This window comes from Moschus berezovskii, chromosome 19 (assembly GCF_049115385.1).
Source record: "Moschus berezovskii isolate FMDL1 chromosome 19, NW_MosBer_1.0, whole genome shotgun sequence".
In the NCBI taxonomy this organism is placed as follows: domain Eukaryota; kingdom Metazoa; phylum Chordata; class Mammalia; order Artiodactyla; family Moschidae; genus Moschus; species Moschus berezovskii.
The window spans coordinates 38,868,549-38,891,534 of NC_142478.1; the positions used below are offsets into that span (position 1 = coordinate 38,868,549).

At 35.5% G+C, this 22,986-nt stretch overlaps 1 protein-coding gene across 10 annotated transcripts in view; it reads right to left on the bottom strand.

The window, feature by feature from the left end:
* BLTP1 (bridge-like lipid transfer protein family member 1) overlaps positions 1-22,986 on the bottom strand; it is a 211,177-nt gene that overhangs the window by 111,290 nt on the left and 76,901 nt on the right. For 9 of the 10 annotated variants that reach the window (XR_016035322.1, XM_055405581.2, XM_055405584.2 and 6 more), the window contains exons 23-29: positions 16,787-16,966; positions 13,915-14,043; positions 11,828-11,947; positions 10,861-11,141; positions 6,298-6,548; positions 3,369-3,627; positions 992-1,829 (exon numbers count right to left, since the gene is read on the bottom strand). Coding sequence is in view for 9 of the 10 variants with exons in the window: in XM_055405581.2 (XP_055261556.2) it covers positions 992-1,829; positions 3,369-3,627; positions 6,298-6,548; positions 10,861-11,141; positions 11,828-11,947; positions 13,915-14,043; positions 16,787-16,966 (2,058 nt within the window). In the remaining variant the exon portion in view is untranslated. The remainder of the gene's footprint in view (positions 1-991; positions 1,830-3,368; positions 3,628-6,297; positions 6,549-10,860; positions 11,142-11,827; positions 11,948-13,914; positions 14,044-16,786; positions 16,967-22,986) is intronic. The other variant, XM_055405582.2, reaches the window with a different exon arrangement.

A 22,986-nucleotide genomic window follows, 5' to 3' on the forward strand; every position in this document is an offset into this window, starting at 1 on the left:
TCATCACTGAACATCAAATGGTTAACACTCGGTAGAATATAATAAACAAATATTATATTAACAATGTATCCGCCCGTCCGTTCCATCGCTCAGTCGTGTCTGACTCTTTGCGACCCCGTGGACTGTAGCCTACCAGGCTTCTCCGTCCATGGGATTCTCCAGGCAAGAATACTGGAGTGGGTTACCCTTTCCTTCTCCAGGGGATCTTCCCAACCCAGGGATCGAACCCGGGTCTCCCGCATTGGAGGCAGATGCTTTAACCTCTGAGCCACCAGGGAAGCCCATAACAATGTATAGTAACAGTATATTTTTTTTAATCTTGAGAATATTAACATTTAGACAGTTTAAATAAGTATATATATTACACATAAAAACCACATAAAATTCTTAAATGTTAATCAGTTCCATAAGATTTTATATGCTCAATTTTGGTCTTTAAAAGCATAAAATTCTTTTATATATTTACAAAAATGTTTTCATATTGGCTTTATCACTAAATTTATTTTGATATATTTTTAGCTTTCCTATAAAAAAGCTATTTACAGAATACATTACAGAAACGGACAATAATCAATTAATACTAAATTATAAGATCTCAAATATCAAGCATGCAGAACTGGATTTTCATAGAAACAGTTATGGATTAATAGAAAGAATACCAACTATTGAAAACAATTCCAAAATTTTACTTTTAAGACAGAAAATATGAATTCACAGAGACTTGATCCTAATCTCAGAATATAATATAGACATGGACTATACATTATTAATATTCTGATAATCAAGTCTGAAACTTTTCCTTAATTTTATATGCTTAAATTTATAATACTCATCAATAAACCTGAGGCCTACTGTCATACATGAAGCCATGTCTTCAGGAATTTTATCTTTCAGAAAGGTAGCTAAATACCGAGAAAGCAATTTTTACAACATCTTAAAAATAATTTTCCTAAATAAATTGATCAGTGAAAACTAATGATTTAGCTTATACCTTAAAAGTTGGAACAGAAAGCTGTTCAAATGATGATGAACTTTCTTCACTGGTTGGTGTTTCCAAATCAAGGGGGCGATGCAGTGAGGACTTAGAGGTTCTTTTGTTGGTTGGATGCTTCACTGACCAATTAATTACCTGGAACTGTGTAAGGTAAGTCTGATAGCAATTCATCACAGGTTGCTGAGAAGTAATCTGCTCGCTTTCTATTGTTTTCTCACTTTCTACAACATACAGATGCTCTATAACATCATCCTCTCCACCTAATGCAGAAACAAAGGAAGCCTGGGAAGGGTGAGTTTTGAATGGCAGAGTCCGGGGATCCTGAATGCTTTCTCCCTGGCCAGTAAGTGGTCCTTCCACACTGTGATATATGGAACCCCTACTGTAGTCAATCTGCTGGGCTTGCTTTTTCTTCTTTTTTCTACCTGGATAAGTTCCAGGGCCTTCATCACTGCTAATGGGCTCAAATTCTTCAGCTGCAGAAAAGTAGGCTTCACTATCAGCCATTGACATGCTTGAATCCATTGATCGATATTGATGAAATGAATTAGAGTCTGCTGATGGTGTGTATGGAAATGAACCAAAACTTCTCCTCTGCTTTGGTGAGTCTAGTACATTCTCATCACTTCTGGAGACATCACTGCTAAATTGGACTCCCACTGTAACAGGCTGCTTGTCCCCATAAAAAGCAGCAGTAAGGCTCTTGGTACTTCCAAGTCGGGTGGAACACACAGAGGCTTGTCGTTTCAAGGGAGATCTCAGAGGAGACTGACCTACTGACTTTTCCTGAGTATTAGGAGACACAGGGCTGTTTCCTGAAATTTCCGTAGGAATGCTAAAACAGAAAGAAAAACTATTAACATTTATTGCACATCACATAATTTAAGTATAAATAGAAGTACTTGTAAAATCTTTTCTGTATTCTTTTTACAAAGAAAGATGTAAACTTTTACAATAAAATACCCATAGAAAGTAGCAAAATAGCACAGTATATGTTCCTACCCCATACAATTCCAAAAAAAAAAAACCAAACAAAAAATTTGAGTCAGCTTAAAACAGAATAAAAATTTAAAGAAACTTGGAGTATAATCTATCCTTAATCCATGGACACTAACGCATTTGTAAACTTTTTATTATTCCCATATCCATTAAAAGTTTATCCAAAAAAATATACCAGGTGTCTTTGATCAGATAAGAGGAAATAAAGGAAAGCAGTAAGTCATAGATAACTCCAATATTTCTGACTTCAGCAACTGATATACGAGTGCCATTTACTGAGGCATAACAAGCTGAGCATGATAGGCACAGGTCACTTTTTAATATGTTGAGTCTGAGCCATCCACAAAACATCAAGAAGATGGCTCGGCTCACAGGGACATGAGTATGGGATGGAATTTTTATACTTATAAGATGTTAACTACAGATCATAATTGAAGCCAAATAGTTACTAAGATTGCTGAGGGAAATAGTAAAGTGAGTGGTGAGAAGGATACAGAACAGAATCTTATGGGATAACAACATTTAACAAATGGCAGGCTGTTAAGAATAAGAGAAAGAAGAATGGAAAGGAAAAAAATGGAGGGCTCGGAAATAAGAGACTGAGAAAGAACAGCCAAGGACCTGGGGGGGAAATCTGAAATGTGCTATCAAGTCAAGAGGAACGTGATTTTCAAGAAGTGAGTTATCAACGAGGGACCAAAGGAAGGACCAAAAGTTATTCACCATACTGGAAGGCTAATATCCAAATGTTAACAACAGTTCACTTTCAGCGGTGGTGGGAGGAGAAGAAATATTCATTTTTGTTATACTTTGTGTATTTTCTTAACATCTGGCATGAATAGTATTAATTACCCTTGCAATCAGAAAAACAACAGCCAACAGGTATTTAAAAATAAGTTCAAGAGGAGAAAAACTTTTCTACAGCAAGTGAGCTGAAGAGGGGGAAAGTTTTTCTCACCACAGGTTTAAGCACTGATAATCCTAGGATGAATATTTCTTCTCCTCCCACCACTGAAAGTGAACTGTTGTTAACATTTGGATATTAGCCTTCCAGTGTGGTGAATAACTTTTGGTCCTCCCTTTGGTCCCTCGTTGATAACTCACTTCTTGAAAATCACGTTCCTCTTCCCTGGTGGCTCAGAGGTTAAAGCGTCTGCCTCCAATGCGGGAGACCCGGGTTCGATCCCTGGGTCGGGAAGATCCCCTGGAGAAGGAAACGGTAACCCACTCCAGTATTCTTGCCTGGAGAATCCCATGGATGGAGAAGCCTGGTAGGCTACAGTCCATGGGGTCGCATAGAGTCGGACACGACTGAGCGACGGAACGGAACGGAATCCTAATACAATCAGATTTCTAAATCTAATTGAACACTGACCTTGCTTGGCCATCATCTCTTTTTGTACCATGCAAGAATTCTTTTTGAACCAAATGGTCATCGGCAACAGAAGAGGGACTTTCCTTTTCACCAGCCAACAGAGGCTGTGCAGCACTGGAACTGCTGTTCTCCTCTGAGGAAGAGGATGAGCTATGAGATCGTAATGGTACTTGAAGACTAAGGTGCTGAGTTTTCCTCTCTACTTCTATTCCCACTGATTTGTTTTCCCATTCCTTCCTCTTTATGCCATTTGCATTACCTAAACAAACAAAAAAGTAGGTTACATAAACACAATAATTTCAAAAACAATTTATGAAAAATATGAGAATGTAATCGAATATCCTGTTGTTACGTATGTAGTTGTTTTTAAAAAGCACAAGTAACTAATTTCACATAGCAATATGCTAAACACTACAGAAATATATCAACATACATATGAAACCAGAGTTCACAGACTGAATTTCTTCTTTTTCAAATAGCTATTTATATGAAAAATTTCCAACTTAGAAAAATTTCAAGAGTGGTAACAAATCAAAGCTATTTTATTCAAAATTACCTATTTTAAACAGTTTGCCCGCACTTGCTCAGTGTATATAAACAGACATAATATTTTGGGAACCACCTAAGAGTAATTTGCAGTCATGGGTTTTCCCCCTAAATACTCAAAAGGTTTATTTCCTAAGAATAATACAAAAAAACAGTATAGTTATCAACTTGGTATATTTGGTGCTGATACCATACTGTTATCTAGTCTACCATGTGGTTTCCAATTTTCTCAAAAGGCCCAATAATGTCCTTTAAAGCCTTTTGCCCTCTCCAGTACAGGATCCAATCGAGGATTGTATATTACTGCATTCAGCTGTCATGTCTTCCTGAATCTGGAACATTCTCTCAGCCTTTTATGAGAGCCCTGTGATGTATTATGTAAACTGGGGGCAGACAGCAATAAAAGGAGAATTCTATAGCTGCTTACAGAAAAAAAAAAAAAATTGCTGCCCTACTACCCCTCTCCTCCAGCTATCCTTGTGCTATTCACTAGAGAGTTACCTGCTAGTAGGAGAAAACATCTCACCAAGTAGAAGGCAATTCTAGATAGAACTTATGTGGTAAGAAGACTTAAGAACTTAGAATGCAAGTAGTATTTGCTTCTACTATCATGAATGTGAAAATCAAAACCAAAATCAAAAGAAAAATAGGTTTGATTCACTTTTAAATGATAGGAAACTAGTCTTTACTGACCTTCCAAGGAAATTCTTTAGTTATACCAATATGCCCTCCTTAATTCTGTCCTGACACTGTACATCTATATGTGGCTCCTGGAAAACTCAACAATCAGAAAGTCATGTACTTAAGGAGGGACTATAAAGGGGCTAACTTCGAGCTTCCCTGCTCAAGAAACTTATGGCAGTTTACCATTTACAACTCATTCCTGAGGGAATCACTAGGAGACACAGACACTCTCTACTACATAAGAACTATTTTAGTTTCTTCTGTTCGCTGTTGGAGAATTTGCTATTTTCTCCCTTTTATACCATGTCCAAATTCCCTGTAGATTTTCTTCCTTGCATTTGTGATGGTAATACTTTGATCTACAGATTAGAGAATCAAGCAAAGTCTTTGTAAATAGTGCCAGCTGTGGTACAGTGGGGAAAACTAAAGTGGCTCTGATAACTGTGATTCTGGTTTCTGCTCGGCCACACACATGACTGTATGACTTCATGCAACTCAGTCTCAGTGACGAACCTCAGTTATTTCACCACAAACAGGGGAAATAAAGAACTCACATGGGTAGCTTGAGGATAAAACAAGAAGTGCTTATGAAAATATTTAAAAACAAATATTATTCAAAAGTAAAAAGGTAATATTATAAGATAGCTAAGTAAATTTTGTTTCATATCCTTCTTGTCCTTTAAATGTCAAGAAGTTTTGGTATTTGCTGATTTTGTAAGGTAATCTGCTCTTACTCTGGTAAAACTGCTGAAGTCAAGTAACCTTAAACTAGCATGTACAATTTATTAATATTCAGTGAAAAATCATTTAAACAAGAATTTGGCATACATATTCCCAGCTCTTTCCTCTAAGAGTTCCATATACATGACAATCAAGCCAATAAATTCTTAAAAGTTAAAACTACTTCTTTTCTATTTTGTCTGCTGACAAAAGGCAGAGCTAAGTTAATTATTTTGAATGGATCAAGGGAAAAGGGCTAAATACTAGTGCAATATCAAGACTTTTCCTAAATTTCACTTCTTGACAGTATGGCCACTTTACCAGTATGTATTGCATTTAATTGTAGGAATACACAATTAAGAAACACAATGGAAGATGTATTTCTGAAGTCTCTGGAGAAAAGATAATAGATACATATAAATTCAATATGCCTAAATCCACCATTCATTGTTCATACCAAACTCATGTATCTGTAAAGTTATCCCACAGGCTCTAAGGAAACACCAAATTTCTTGACATGGATGATTTAAGTCATAAGAAGAGTATTTTGCAAAAGTAGTGGATAACATGAGAGCCAACAGTATACATATTACAATTGGTAAGTTTTTCCTACAGAAGTAAACTGGTAAAACAATTATAACCTCAAAGCACAGCTATTCCTATGTGTATTTCTGGAATCTAGGTTCTATGGAAATAATGATATATACACAAATATTTAAAGCTGGGCTAGGAAAAATCACCCATGTTAACAGCAGGAGATCTGAACAGTAAATCTACTTTTGCCTTGTGCAGCTCTGAAAAACTCACTAGGTCTTATCTGGCTATTGTTAAATCACCTGCAAAACAAAGACAGATTATAACTAAACCCTACATAAAAGACTGCTCAAAAAACCAATCTGAACAAAGTAATACTGAACTTCTCTCAGAACGACATAGGAATGAAGATAATAAAAGATAAACATAAGTGACAACACACTACCATCTACAATTTTGGGAACTTCTTTAGTAATAATCCATTCTCCAGGCTGTAGCAGAGACTGTCCATAATACATATCAGACTCTGCACTTGTGCTTGAAAATGCAGAGCTACTGGAAGGTGTCAACTCTTCAAGTTTGAAGAAATCTAGGCCAGTTACTGTGCCACCAAAGAATCTGCAGCCACCAAGACAACCACACTTGTTCTTACACCTCTTATTCTTCAGGGTATCATCTGGCCACAAAAACCACAACCTAAACAGAACACACAACAAAAGAAACAAAAGTATAACAACAGAACAAAAACTCATTAAGAAATCAGAAACTTTTGAGCAAATAATTAAATATGTTAACTGTTAATGTTTTTAAAAGACAAGTTAAACACAACATTTGTTTTTACTATGGACTATCTTTTTAATTATTTTGCCTTTCTTAAAAAAAAAACAGTCTCACCATTGTGAGATGAAAATAATTAGGAACAATAATGAGAAACAGAACATACATTTTTAAAAAATCAGAGAGATAAAATATATATATATAAATTAAACATTTAAATCCACTTCAAAGACAGCAGTAAACATGCTCAAAAGAACTAAAAATTTAAACACTAATTAAAAAAAGACAGAACTATTAGTATAGATAAAACTTAATATTTTTGATTATAATATTTAGCATTGCAAAGATTTAGTCATATGGTAAATTTAGTACACCAAAATGTTATAAATATGAGGCAAATAAGAAATTCTCAATAAAATCAAAATAATACACCACTCTGTATTTTAGAAAAAAAAATGTGATTTTGTAATAAGGACTCTGAATGAAGTATTAAGAATTAAGACAGTAAATGTCTGTAAAACTCTTCAGGCTCTGTGAGTGACCCCCACATAAAATTATCAGCCATTATTAACTACCCTCCTTCCTTAAACATACTATATTATAGAAATCTGAGAAATATATATTTATTCCTTTTTCAACTTTAAATAATAAAACCTCATATTAACAGCCCATTTTTCTAAGCATTTCCACATGCATTATTCACTGGATCCTTAGGGCTCTCACAGGAAGACAGAATAAGTATTTCATTTCCTTTTTATATTCATTTATTTATATTTCTTGAAAATATCTACTATGTGCTTTGTATGGTGCTTGGCAAAACTGACATAACCTCATCCATATGAAGTTTATAGTACAGAGGCAAAGACGAGTCACACAAATAGTATCTAATCATAAATTATAAGTAAGTGCTCTGAGATAAAGAAGAGGGTATTGTGGCAAAGAAAATAATGAAATATTATTACAAAAAATAATATCTGAGGTGTGAAAGATGAGATGGAATAAATATATCAAGTTAGAAGTGAAGAAATAAATATATCAGGTTAGAAGAGGAACATCAGTCTGGACAAGACAAAAGGAAAAATATGTATAACGTATGTAAAACCCCTTATGCAAAATCTGGAATACAGAAGTTGTGCAACAAATGTAACCTACCCATCCCTATCTTTATATAAACCAATGTACTAGTTCTCAAACTTCGGCTCACATTAGAATCACTGGGAGGTGTATATGTACGGCTGAGTCCCTTCGCTGTTCACCTCAATCACAACACTATTTGTTAATCGGTTATATCCCAACACAAAATAAAAAGTTTAAATTAAAAAAGAATCTCTGGGAAGGCGTATTAATTTCCTGGCCGTAGTCACCATCCACAATGATTTGGGAGCCCAAGAAAATAAAATCTGTCACTGTTTCCACTTTCCACTTTTTCCCCCATCTATTTGCCACGAAGTGATGGGACTGGATGCCATGATCTTATGATCTTAGTTTTTTTGAATGTTGAATTTTAAGCCAGTGTTTTCACTCTCCTCTTTCACCCTCATCAAGAGGCTCTTTAGTTCCTCTTTGCTTTCTTCCATTAGAGTGGTATCATTAGAGCTACCATGTAGGGAGAAGCAATTCACCATGGGCAGGTAAAAACCTTACCTGTTCTTGCTGGATATGCCAAAAATGCAAGGCTCTGACCAGGCTATTTCTCAGGGTTCTGGAAAAGAACAAGCTCACTCCACTTTCTATAAAAGTGGTAAAAGTTACCTAAGCTCAGTGTTACTCTTCTGTAATGCATCCTACTATGTGCAGACATCCATCATGGATCTTTTTTTGACATCCCATGGGACTCAGGGATAGGGGTGCCAGGTTTAGCAAATAAGTTTGTGCCATGTAACAGGAGGTGTATACTTATACTAAAAAGTTATCTGTTGTTTATCTGCAACAATTTTAACTGCATATCCTGTATTTTCTCTGGCAGTCCTGTCTGGGGGACATGGGGAACCAATGCAAATACATTTGACTCTGGCTAGTGCTTTTGCTGTAACAAAGTCCTGTGTCTCTCACCAGGGTTCGCACGTCTTCTGCCAGCACTCAGTAAACTCTGGCAGGATAACTTCTTAGCTAGTAAGTAGGATAAAATCTCACACTTCACAATTCTTAACAAATCAGAGCACTGAAACTAACCTCAATGAGGCACCGGAAGTCACATGGAGCCACCTCCTCAGCTTCACTATCACCCTGCTCTACCATCTGATCTATCAGAACTGGTGCTGTCTTCATATCAACTGGCTTCCAAGGCCATAGTGAACAAAGAAACCAAAATGTTTTTTTAAACATTCTCCACAGGTGAGTTTTCTTACTCAGATTTATAAGATACCAGTATCTTAAATAAACCTAAAATATTAATGTAATCTCAATAAAAACCTCAATAGGATTTCTTTTAACTAGAAAAACAGTTCTTTAGGAAAAATTAATAGGTGAAAATATCTAAACATTTTGTGAAATGAGTAGGTGTTAAGTATTACTTCCCCCCCCATATTTGAACAGATATTTGCAAAAAAAAAAAATACATTCTTGGCTGTATTAATGTACACACACCATAAAAAAAAATTTAGACAGTTTAGACTTTTATGTTAATAACAAAAAAAGAATAGTAAAAAATAAAGTACAGGGGTCATGTTATTACTAGCAAAGAAGTGCTCTCAAATTAGTACAAAAAAATTATAAAACGGAAAGGTGAACACATTTGAATACATAAAATTAAAATCTATTTAACATAAGAAAAAATGAAACAAACTGCAAAATATAAGTAACAGGGATCAAAAAAGGGCAATAATCTTATAGAGTTCACAAAAATTGGTAAGAAATACACCAAGATCCCAATAAATAAATGTATATAGGATACTAGCAGACAATTCACAAATGAGGGAAAATATCCAATAAGTATCTGAAAAAAAGTATTAAATAATCCCAAAATAAAGAAATGCAAAATAAAACAAAGAGATACCACCTTTCAGTTATTATAAAACACTCAGAGGATGGCAAAGGTGCAGTAAGACAGAGACTCTCTTAAACAGCCACTGGGAATATAAATTGAAATAAGCATCCTAGGAAATAACTTGGGAAAGCATATCAAAAGTCAGTTTTTAACAGTCACACCCCCTTCTGAGGAAACTATTTAAAGGCTCTACCCAGAAATTGTGGGTAAAGCTTCTGTTTACAGTGAGAAATTTAGAAACAATCTATATATTTAATATATGGGAAATGGCTAACTACAGCTCACAGACCCAGGAAAAACAAGCTTCCAAAGGGCTGCAGCCAATGAAGAACCAGACAGCCTCCCCAATTTCCTTTCCTCTATAGAAGCAAGCCCCTCTCCTCTGTTCTCCAAACCTGCCTATGTTTTGCTAAAGTTTGCTTGTCTTGAATCGCAATTCTTTGCTATTCCCTAAAAATCTTACTTTGCTGTTGGTAAAAACAAACAAAAAAATGGGTTCTTTTCCTTTTTTTAAAAAGGCAACAATTACAGAAATGCAGAATTTTAAAGTGCAAATACAGGATGATTTCAAGTTTAACAGAAATACATTAAAAAATACTAGGAAGAAATGTAACAAATTCAATGTGGGAGGATTATGATAATTATTTTCCTTTATTTCTTAATAGTTTTCTCTATTTTTAAACTAAACTATATAAACTTTAGAAACTTTAAAAGGGAAGAGATGAGGATGGAAAAAGTCATACTATCATTTTAAACAGATGTAATTCAGTAAGAAGCTTTGGAAACTATTTAAAAATCATTTCTTAAGGTTTAGGTACTTTGTCTTCCCTGCAACTGTGAAGACCTACAACAGAAGTTTTGTAGAATAAATGGTGATTAGTAATGGTGTTTTCTAGCAATGACAAATTGAAAGTGGAGGGCTATGGTGAGAAAGAAGGAGTGTAAATGCATTACAAAATGTTATTGGGGGGGCAGTAATTTATATTTGTTTCACTGTTAACACACATAGCAAGGGCTTAGAAACATATCAGAAAATATTTTTTTCCCAGTAACCACACCATCAGAGATGATATATACTATGTGATTACTTAAATATCAGATTCTTATTTACTCATTGAAGTGTACCCAGCATGATCACATTCAGTCTTCAAGATATTCTTACTTTATTCCTAATGGTAGGATTTCCTCTGTAATTATCTAGTACTTTTCATTTGAACTTGATTACCATTCCTAAATCTCACTTACCTCTTAGTTCTGGCATCATGAGTTTCTAAGAAATGTCTTTGTGCCTCATGTTTAGAATGATGATCAGCAGCTAATGCAATATCAACAGTGATAAGTCCTAAGTTGGCTGACCCAGCTTCAAGCCAATAGGCCCTCCGTAGTACTGCAGGCTGAAGTCCAACTCTGGAATTATTTAATTGTTCAATATATTGTCTCACTTGAAAATCCTGAATTGCAGCACTTATTCCTTCCCCAACCGACTGATTGTGGAGATTACAGTTTGCAACCCGAATTGCACCCATCTAAAGTTGAATGAAGAAAAAGAAACAAAACTGTAGTTTCTGTATTTTTAAGCAACTTATTACAGTAAACTACAGAATAGGTAATTATTTCAAATAGCCTGACAAATGGAAGAAAGAAAGGAAAAATGAGAAAGTGGAAACAGAAAAGATAAGCAACAGAATAAAAATAAACATTCAAATTTAAAACGAGGATGAAAGGAGAGGACTATAATTTCAAATAAAATGAGAGGAGAGAAGAAAAATAAGAGTGGCAACGAATGAATCACAGACTCTTAATGCCTGATTTTCAACAGTAACCCTTAAAGCAGAGGCGGCAAACAAATGTTTCCAGGAGCCAGGCAAGAAGTTAAATAAATAAAGCCTAAAGGCATTCAAAATTAAATCGTCTAAAAACATTATGAGTTTATGTTCCTGTCATAAAAGCAAGCTACTAGTTTATATTCCAGCCATAAAGCAAGGTTATAAAAATTCAGTAAAAGAAAAAGGTAGTGAAAGTATGCCTTAAAAGAAAGTAAGACTGGAAAAGAACACAGGTGAATTATAAAAAACTAGAAAGCTCTCTCCTAGAATTTCATAGTATTCTGTGATGGCAAACTATAAATATGTGATTTACTTCAAGAAATAGAGACTTGGTTTGGCTAAAAGGAAAAAGGATTACACTGACCAAGAAACAGACAAATGTGTACCTTTATATTTGTAGCACAGCCATGCTCCACAATATAAATATCAGCTCCATCTACTGCTAAACGAGTCATGGTATACTTCAAGTCATCTGAAGTTGGACAAGGCCCAGGAATACAACTCAACTAAAATGAAATGGATTCAACTCTTAATTCTTCACCATCAATTAATTATTTTGATCTGTAAGTGTGCTTATTTAACAAAACAAAATTCTGGTTACATGTGTATTTTAAATTATTAACTAAATTTCACCTTTTAATAATGATAAATTATATATAGATATATTTATAATGATAAAGGAAATAATCAGCAATTAAATTCTTGCCAATTAAGAAAACTAACTCATAAATAACCATGTGTCACTTTCATTAAAAAGTGGCAGGTGACAACATTAAATTGACAGAATACAAAAGTAAATTTTTGTTAAAACTCAGAAAGAATAGCAAAGTAAACTGATAAACAATATCACAATTTATACGAACTGTATAGGAATTCAAAGTTTTAAGATTTTAAGAGTACTTCATACTCCATACACATGCACATTTTTACACACCCACAAATATATGAACTGTAAACGTTACGCTGATATCTTGAAAAGTCCACACACATTTATTTTTGTTATTTATTTATTCCTAAAACATAGATTTGGTCATGATTAGGTTGGAAGATAACACACACATCACCAACTTCAATGAACTTCTTTGTGAAACAGCAGCTCTGAGTAAAGTACCAACCCAACAGCATGTACTCTGCTCATCAGTAGCAGAGCCAGGACTACAAGGAAGATACGACTCTCATATGACAGTCAGTGCTCTATACTAATGTATTTCCTCCACACAAAACAGGCCTTTTAAAAACTCTGATCTAAAATGACAGAAAGAACATCAGGGGCTGCAAGGAATAATGGCTGACTGCAAAGGGTTACTAAGGAATTTGCTAAGGTGACAAATGTTCTAGATCTTTATTTGCGGTAATGGTTACATCAGTACATGTAACATTTCTCAAAACTCCAACTTAAAAGGAGTGAATTTATTGTATGGAATTTATGGCTCAACGAAGTTGATTTTTTTTAATTTCAATACAAGTTAAAAGCTTTCAGTATTAAAAATAAATAAATAAAGGGAGGAGATGCCTACAAGCATGAACAAATTACCCATAAGAAACTAATGACTATGGAACCAATTCCCCAGAGCCTGGCATCGTGTTTATAACAAGAAAAAAGTAATTTTTACCACCAATTATAGCTGTTTTATTGATGATAAATAAGCACAGGTTACTGATTTTTTTGGATATAAAATTAAAAGCTGAATGAATTATTTCCAATTCACAGTAATACAATAGCAAACATATGGTTTGTATACAAAAGAAAAAAGAAAGGAAAGACAGAGAAAAGAAACTGGAAAGAAAAGCCAAACTGTTAGAAATGGTTATCTCTATGATGCAGAACTAGGGTCAGCTATTTTTCTTTTCTGAAACTGCAATGTTTCAAGGTGCTCATTTCTCAAATCAACATTCTTTAAAAAATATTCCACACCCCAAATTCATAGGTAACATTCTTTACTACAAAATAACACCCTGCATCTCATTGTACATGATTTCAGGAATTATTATATACTTCTTACAACCCTCTTCAAAGTAGTGTAATGACCCTTAGCCACAGTAGTGCAATGTTGTAGAAAAAGCATAAGATTTACGGTCAGGAAACTAGGCAAATGCCCAACATTATTAATCACATTATAGGAGAACGTGTATGTTCCAGAAGGGTCTGCCAAAACGTCATGCAAGGAATTCAACCTTCTTCCTCCTCCAACTTCTAAATCTTCTACATAAATGCACAGCTATATCCCGAAGAGTTAGTGTAATAATGCAGTAAGATGTTAATGTTAACAATAAAAATTTAAGAGATACAACTTTATAATATCTCCATTTACTTGTGAATGTATGTTTTAAGAATTACCTCATTTTAGATATTTACAACTAAATAAAAATGACTATAAATTAGCAGAATAATTTTATTAATTGAAAAAACTGAACTTTCATTTTGAAAAAACCCATAAACCTTTGTAATATTGCCAACATATTTTTAACATACCTTGGATTCACAGAAGCGTCGATCAATTCCATGCTGACATACTACTACTGATTTGGGTCTTTCCAGTTCATACTCTCGACATACCACATGAAAAATAAATGTCTGTCCCCATTCCAACAGACAAGCCAGCTAAGAATAAGCCATGACAGGTTGACAACACTGTTAGTGTCCTAAACAAGTGTTCACAGTTCAAAAGTTTATCAAGAATATTAATACAGCTTGAAAGAATCCAAACAGTGCCTTATACCTGCCATATAATCTACTTGTTAGCCAACATCATTTTTCTACCTTGACATCATTTATAAGCTTATGTTACTGTTCATTTGTAAATGACAAAATGCACTGCCAAAATGAAAAATCATTTCAACTGAAAAATGAAACTTCAGCAACCTCTAAAGCCAGTTATTTTTCTTAAAGTCTGTATCTTTCTTATATGACTAGTTGGAATTCCGTGCATAGAAAAGTACCTAGAATTCTCTATCTGACAATAAACCAAGGTTCAAAGTGAAATTTATAACTACTAAGCTAAAATTTTAGAAAATCAGGTATTCTGAAGATTAAAGAACTTTCATGAACAGAAGTTTAAGTATATATCAATTTTCATCAAACCTTGAGATTTTAAGAAATCTTAGGGTCTTAATTTATTAGTTTATAATAAACACTGAGCCAGGGGTATACACTGTATTATCTCCGCACTCACCAAAAGTACATAATTTAAACTCTCAGAAAATATGAATTTACTTTTAAAATACACAAAGAATGGAATAAACACTAAAAGCACCAATGGATTCACAAACTTTGAGAGAAAGAGTGATGCCAGGATTTCAGTGTAGAAGAAAGAGAAATGTTTCAACTTCTAATAAAAGCTGAGATTCTAGCAATCTTTAGATTAAAAGAACTATGTCCAGTCTTGAAGAGTCAGCATGGCTTCAGTGCATGCTTGTTAGACAATAAGCTGTTTTTATTATATGCTTGTTTTTACGTATAGATTTAGAGACAGAAAATGGCAGATAAAATAGTTATGAGGTATGTAAGCACTAAAAATATTTGTTTTCACCCATTATTATATGTTTATTTCCATCATTTTTATATAAAATATCCCTTTTCAATTCTACTCATTTTCCTACTATTTCCAGAATCTTAATTTTTGCTTCCCTTCAACTACTTCCTTCAGATATAATCAATACAAGTTATCTGGTCTGGTGGATCAGTGGTAAAGAGACCGCCTGCCATGGCAGAATACCTAAGCTTGATCCCTGGGTCAGGAAGATCCCCTGGAGAAGGGAATGGCAACCCACTCCAGTATTCTTGCCTGGGAAATTCTATGGACAGAGGAGCCTGGTGGACTACAGTCCATGGGGTCACAAAGAGTCAGACACTACTTAGCAATTAAACAACAACAACAAACAACAGTCTTTATTTATCTGGAGGTTGCCACTATCTACCTCTAAATTACATGTTTCACACTCATTTTGTAATTCTGCTAAAAACTGAGTATGTACATGTCTACTACATTTCAATCTTTTGAAACACTAATTATGAAGTGCATATTATAAATACGGGCAAACCTCACAGATACTGTGGATTTGGTTCCAGACCACCACAGTAAATTTGCAACATTGTGAATATCACAATAAAGTGAGTCACACATTTTTTTCGTTTCCCAGTGCACATAAGTTATGTTTACAAGTAACTAGTAGTCTATCCTGTGTACAACAGCATTATATCTTAAAAAAACAACACATATATCTTAATTAAAAGGCACTTTATTGTTAAAAAATGCTAAACTGAGCCTTCTATGAGTCGTGATCCTTTTGAAATAGTAACTAACATAAAAGATCACTAATCATAGATCACCATAACAAATACAATAATGATGAAAAAGTCTGAAATAGTGAAGTAATTACCAAAATGTGACACAGATACATAAATTGAACAAATGCTGTCAGAAAAGTGGTGCTAACAGACTTGCTTGATGCAGCATTGCCACAAACTTTCAATTTGTAAAACAAAAAAACACACACAACCAGAAAGCAAAATCTGTGAAACACAAGAAAATGAGGTTTAACTATATTTGTTTCAACAGGTGAAATTTTATAGTAATACAAACATTTCATTAAATTTCAATGGCCCATTTCTAGAACTAAGGGTTATAGTCAGCCCTCTGTATCCATAGGCTTCACATCTGCAGTGGGCAGAATCCGTGACTGGTTGAAACTGTGGATGCAGAACCTTTGTCAGGGAGGCTGACAGTAACTCTTAAGCCCTCTGAGACTCCTAAAGACTAAGTGGGAAAGTGACAGGGAAGGAGAATTTATCCAAAGGGATTACAACTAGTCTTCTACATGAGATTTTCTGCCAATAAATTCACTGTTACTTTTCTAGATCAGTATCCATATCACTAAGTTCAGAGTCAAATGATGCTACCTTGCTTTAGGACATAACAAGTAAAGAAACATGCTACCTTAATATTATAAATGCCTCTTTCAAATCCTACCTAAGAAATACACAAAAAAGTAAAGTTCTCAGAAAATTATCCTACGTACTAGAAAAACAAGATTGTTCCAACAGTGGAGAGTCAAGTAATATAATTTTAATAATATATAACTTGATTTCCAGAAACTTCTCATCCTGAGTTCTTCTTAAAGAAAGTACTGAATTCTTGAAAATATTACACAGGACCATAAAAAATTACACCCATCAATTTTACGTGGCCCAGAAAACTGAAACTTGTCTCTAACTCAACCATGATTAAGAAAATCTTTAGTGGCAAATGGAAGTAAAATGAACATTCAAATGGGCATACAACTTTTTCTTGGGGAGGGGGTCAGTAAAGGAAAAAGGAAGTAAGTCAGGAGACCTGAGAACATACCTGTGGAGTTGTGACCTTAGCTGTAAGACTTCCAGCCTGCACATCAATTAGCCATGCGTATTCTAAGGAATCACTTCCCAGAGGAAGACCTTCCGCTGAGAACATAGCGTGTGCTCTCAGTTGGAGACCTGACAAATTGATGTGACCTTCCCTGAGCACTTCATCCACAGGCGGTCGCTGCTGAAAACAACACGCATAAGAAAAATCAGCATTTATAATTGCTAGTTGCTTTCTCCCACAGAGACAAGTGGTAAAAACATGCTTATATGGAAAATAAGACTTTTAGGATCCAAAGCTCTTAACACAACCTTGTATCCATAAAAGTAGTCTGAGTTTAGCTTCTTTAGTGACATTATCTGCAAAAGCCCACTGCAAAGCAAGAGAGCAAAGTCTCAAAAAAATGCAGACTTCTCTTTGGTAGGCGCCTCAATAAATAAAAAGAAACAAGTATTTTGACTAACAGGGAATGTGAGAGACAAATCTTTTGTGACAAGGCAGGAATCATGAGATTAAAGTATCAAAAAGAAAATAACATGGAAGAAAAAAGACCCATTAAGACCATAATGAGGAACTAGCAAAGAAAACCATCTTCCAGAAAGATTTTGAGAATTGTGTAAATATTAAAAGAAGAGATTACTCTTACAGAGAATAATTATATACTCATAACTAAAAATTGCCAACATCCGCTGGATCATGGAAAAGGCAAAAGAGTTCCAGAAAAACATCTATTTCTGCTTCATTGACTATGCCAAAGCCTTTGATTGTGTGGATCACAATAAACTGTGGAAAATTCTGAAAGAGATGGGGATACCAGACCACCTGACCTGCCTCTTGAGAAACCTGTATGCAGGTCAGGAAGCAACAGTCAGAACTGGACATGGAACAACAGACTGGTTCCAAATAGGAAAAGGAGTACATCAAGGTTGCATATTGTCACCCTGCTTATTTAACTTATATGCAGAGTACATCATGAGGAACGCGGGGCTGGAAGAAGCACAAGCTGGAATCAAGATTGCCGGGAGAAATATCAGTAACCTCAGATATGCAGATGACACCACCCTTATGGCAGAAAGTGAAGAACTCAAAAGCCTCTTGATGAAAGTGAAAGAGGAGAGTGAAAAAGTTGGCTTGAAGCTCAACATTCAGAAAACTAAGATCATGGCATCGAGTCCCATCACTTCATGGGAAATAGATGGAGAAACAGTGGAAACAGTGTCAGACTTTATTTTTTTGGGCTCCAAAATCACCACGGATGCTGATTGCAGCCATGAAATTAAAACACGCTTACTCCTTGGAAGGAAAGTTATGACCAACCTAGACAGCATATTAAAAATCAGAGACATTACTTTGCCAACCAAGGTCCGTCTAGTCAAGGCTATGGTTTTTCCAGTGGTCATGTATGGATGTGAGAGTTGGACTGTGAAGAAAGCTGATTGCCGAAGAATTGATGCTTTTCAACTGTGGTGCTAGAGAAGACTCTTGAGAGTCCCTTGGACTGCAAGGAGATCCAACCAGTCCATTCTAAAGATCAGTCCTGGGTGTTCACTGGAAGGACTGATGTTGAAGCTGAAACTCCAATACGCCACCTCATGCGAAGAGCTGACTCACTAGAAAAGACTCTGATGCTAGGAGGGATTGGGGGCAGGAGCAGAAGGGGACGACAGAGAATGAGATGGCTGGATGGCATCATCGACTCGATGGACATTGAGTTTGAGTGAACTCCGGGAGTTGGTGATGGACAGGGAGGCCTGGTGTGCTGTGATTCATGGGGTTGCAAAGAGTTGGACACGACTGAGCGACTGAACTGAACTAAAAAGCAGCAACATTTCAAAGAGAAAATTTCTAACACTTATTCAGAAAGCTAAAGGATATATCCTAAAATAGGGCATTCCATGGAACACTAGGTTTACAGATTGTTATTAGGAACAAAGAATCAAGTAAGTTTGGTAATGCCCTACCCATCAGTCACCAATTTTTATAGAATCTACCTCCCAGTCGCTCACAAATGCACTGAGTTTCTTTCAGCTTCCTGCTATCGTCCTGGTTCAAATAATACAACCTCTTGCCAGGATCTCCCAGCATTTGCTTTTACACTGTTCTGCTCCATATTCTACAAGACCACCACAGAGAACAAGTTTTACCATGTTCTTACCTAAAGACCAGAGATCAAATTATCAAAATTTGTTGGATCACGGAGAAAGCAAGAGAATTCCAGAAAAACAACTATGTCTGTTTCACTGACTATACTAAAATCCTTGACTGTGTAGATCACAACAAACTATCAAAAACTCTTAAAGAGATGGGAATAGCAGATCACCTTACCTGCCTCCTGAGAAACCTGTATGCAGGTCAAGAAGCAACTGTTAGAACCAGACATGGAACAATCAACTGGTTCAAAATTGAAAACGACTATGGCAAGGCTATATACTGTCACCGGCTTATTTAATTTATATGCAGAGTACATCATGAGAAATGCCAGCCTGGATAAATCACGAGCTGGTATGAAGACTGTTGGAAGAATTATCAAAAACTTCAGATATGCAGGTGATACCACCCTAATGGGAAAAGTGATAGAGAGCTAAAGAGCTTCTTGATAAGGGTGAAAGAGGAGAGTGAAAAAGCTGGCTTGAAACTCAATATTGAAAAATTGAAGGTCATGGCATCTAGTCCCATCACTTCATAGCAAACAGATGGGGTAAAAGTGGAAATAGTGACAGATTTGATTTCCTTAGGCTCCAAAATCATAGCATGTGGTGACTGCAGACATAAAATTAAAAAATGCTTGCTCCCTGGAAAAAGCTATGAAAAACCTAGACAGCATATTAAAAAGCAGAGATATCACTTTGCCAGCAAAGTTCCATACAGTCAAAGCTATAGTTTTTCCAGTAGTCATGTACGAATGTAAGAGTTGGACCATAAAGAAGGCTGAGCCCTGAAGAACTGATGGTTTCAAATTGTGGTGCTGGAGAAAAAGCTTGAGAGTTCCTTGGACAGCAAGGAGATCAAACCTGAAGAAAATCAATCCCGAATATTCACTGATTCTGAAGCTGAAGCTCCAATACTTTGGCCAGCTGATACAAAAAGCCAACTCATTGGAAAAGACCCTGATGCTAAGAAAAACTGAAGACAAGAGGAGGAGAGGGCAACAGAGGATGAAATGGTTAGGTAGCATCACCAACTCAATGGGCTTGAATCTGAACAAACTCCAGGAGACAGTGGAGGACAGAGGAGCTTGGCATGCTGCAATCTATGGGGCTGCAAAGAGTCGGACATGACTTAGTGACTGAATAACAACAGTTACCTCAAAGCCATTACATGCAGCACTTTTTACACTTGAAATTATTTATCTTAATTTTACCATGACAGTCTTTTTAGTGTGTATGTGCAGGCCATCTTACAGGGTTAATGTTCCTTGTTTCAGCACAAATTTTGGAAATTGCATTCATTAAAAAGTGTTTTTAAGGATAGGGCTAAATCTAATTCATATGGTATTCTTAAAAGGTCATTTCAAATTGTGACTATAATAAAAGCTCTAGAGAGTCTTCTGGTACATTTTCTGTCTAAAGCTGTGTGATAGTATATAAAATCACGTATCTCTAGGCATCAGTTCCCTTCTATTTTCTGTGAGGCAGCTGGAGAGGATGGTTAATGAGGATCACTTCCAGCATTGAGATTCTATAATTCTCAATATAAAGTTTTTGATAGCTTTTCTTGAGTTCAAAGATATATGTGGATCTTGGCTTAGATGAATCAATACTGCTCAAATGTTCACACCACCCAAAGCAATCTATAGACTCAATGCAATCCCTATCAAAATTCCAATGCCATCTTTCAAAGAAACAGCAAATAATCCTAAAATTTGTATAGAACCACAAAAATCCCAAATAACCAAAGTAATCTTGAAAAAGAACAAAACTGGAGGCATCATACTCTCTTACCTCAAACTCTATCACAAAGCTGTGATAATTAAAATAGTATGGTATTCGCATAAAAACAGACACATAAATCAATGGAACGAAATACAGAGCCCAGAAATAAACACACATATATATGGCCAGTTAATTTATGACAGAGGATCCAAAGATATATAATGAGGAAATAACAGCCTCTTCAATAGACAGTGCTGGGAAAACTGGGTACCACATAAAAAAGAAGGAAACATGATCACTATTTTATACCACACACAAAAATCAACTAAAAATGAATTACAGAGTTGGATGTAAGACCTGAAACCATAAAACTCCTAGAAGAAAATATCAGTAGTAGACGCTCTGACATAAGTTTGGTGATTATTTTTGAATCTAACACCAAAGGTAAAGCAACAATAGTAAAAATAAACAAATGAGACTATGTAAAACTAAAATGATTCTTCAAAGGAAAGGAAATTATCAACAAGTGGAAAGGCAACTATAAACAAATGGAAAGGCAACCAGCAGAAGGAAAAAAATATTTGCTGGTCATAAATCTGATACAGGGCTAAAATCTAAAATATATAAAGAATTCCAACAACTCAGTACCAAAAGGCAAACAATCCAATATAAAAAATGGTCAGAGAATATGAATATTTTCCCAAAGAAGGCATGCAGATGATCAACTGACACACAAAAAGATGTTCAATGTCACTAAGCATCAGGGAAATGCAAATCAAAATCACAGTGTCCTATCACCTCACACCTATTAGAATGCCTGTCATCAAAAACAAATAACAAATGTTGGTGTGGATGTGGGGAAAAAAAAACCCTTGTGCACTATTAAGGAAAATGTAAATTGGTAAACTGGTAAAGCTACTATGGAAGATAATGGTGGTTCCTCAAAAATTAAAACAGAACTGTCATATGATTCAGCAATTCCACTTCTGGGGTAGTTATTTGAAGGAAATGAAACTACTAATTCAAAGAGATACATGCATCCCCATGTTCACTGCAGTATTATTTACAATAGCCAAAATATGGAGACAACCTAAGTGTCTATCAGTGGATGAATGGAAAAAGAAATTAGAGAATATATAAACAAATATCAATCCTAAAGGAAACCAATCCTGAATATTCACTGGATGGATTGATGCTGAAGCTGAAGCTCCAGTATTCTGGTCACCTGATGTAAAGAACCAACTCATTGGAAAAGACCCTGATTCTGGGAAAGATTGAGGGCAAGAGGAGAAGGGGACGAAAGAGGATAAGATGATTGGATGGGACCACCTATCCAAATGTATTTATCACAGGGACCATCCAAATGTATTTTCCAAGAATGCTGGATGCCTGCATATGCATCTGTTGTTAGTGTATTAGAATACTATCAGAAAGTCAACTATTTATGACTTCCGAAAGACATTCTACCTACACAAACACTTAGGTGAGTTTATCTGAGTTACTTCACAAAGATAATGCAGCTCATTCTTTGGAAAATGCTAGAAAATAAAGGTTGATTTCCTGGTACTTCAAACCTAACATGCCCAGAAACTCATACTCTTCCCCTGTAAAGCAGTTCCTCCTCCCATATTCTTTATCGTGCACTAGCTTGGTTAACTGCCCAAGCCAAAAACCAAACATCATCCAGGCTTCTATACTTTCTCTCACCACTCACTGTCAAAAAACCAAAAACATAAACAAACGTGGATCTTGGGTTGTCCTAAAGGTAAAGACTACCTGGTATACCAGTAAAGATTACATTCTGAGTTGTACTATGGCTTACATCATTCTGTGGGTTGAATTGTGTCCCCTACAAAGACATTCAATTCCTAAGCTCAGGTACCTGTGAGTGTGATCTTATTTGGATACAACATCTTGGCAAATGTAATCAAATCAAAATGTAGTTACACTGGATTACAGTGGGCCTTAATCCAATTAACAGTGTCCCTGTAAGGGGAAAACTTAAGACTCAGAGACTCATGAAGAGAATGCCAAGTGAAGATGGAGACAGAGATTTGAGTGATGCAAAACAGGGAATGCCAAGGACTGTTAGCAACCACCAAAGCTAGGAAAAGACAAGGGAGCCTTGAAAGAGGGCATGGCCCTGCCAAACACACTAGTTTCAGATTTGTAGGCTCCAGAACTGTGGAAAAGTAACTTTCTGTTGTTTTAAGCCACCTAGTGTAGGGTACTTTGCTTTGGAAGCCCTAATAGAAAACTAATAAACATAAGATGATCAAGTAAAAAGTATGTGGCTTCATAAGTCAGATACGGTCACTGACGCTTTACATT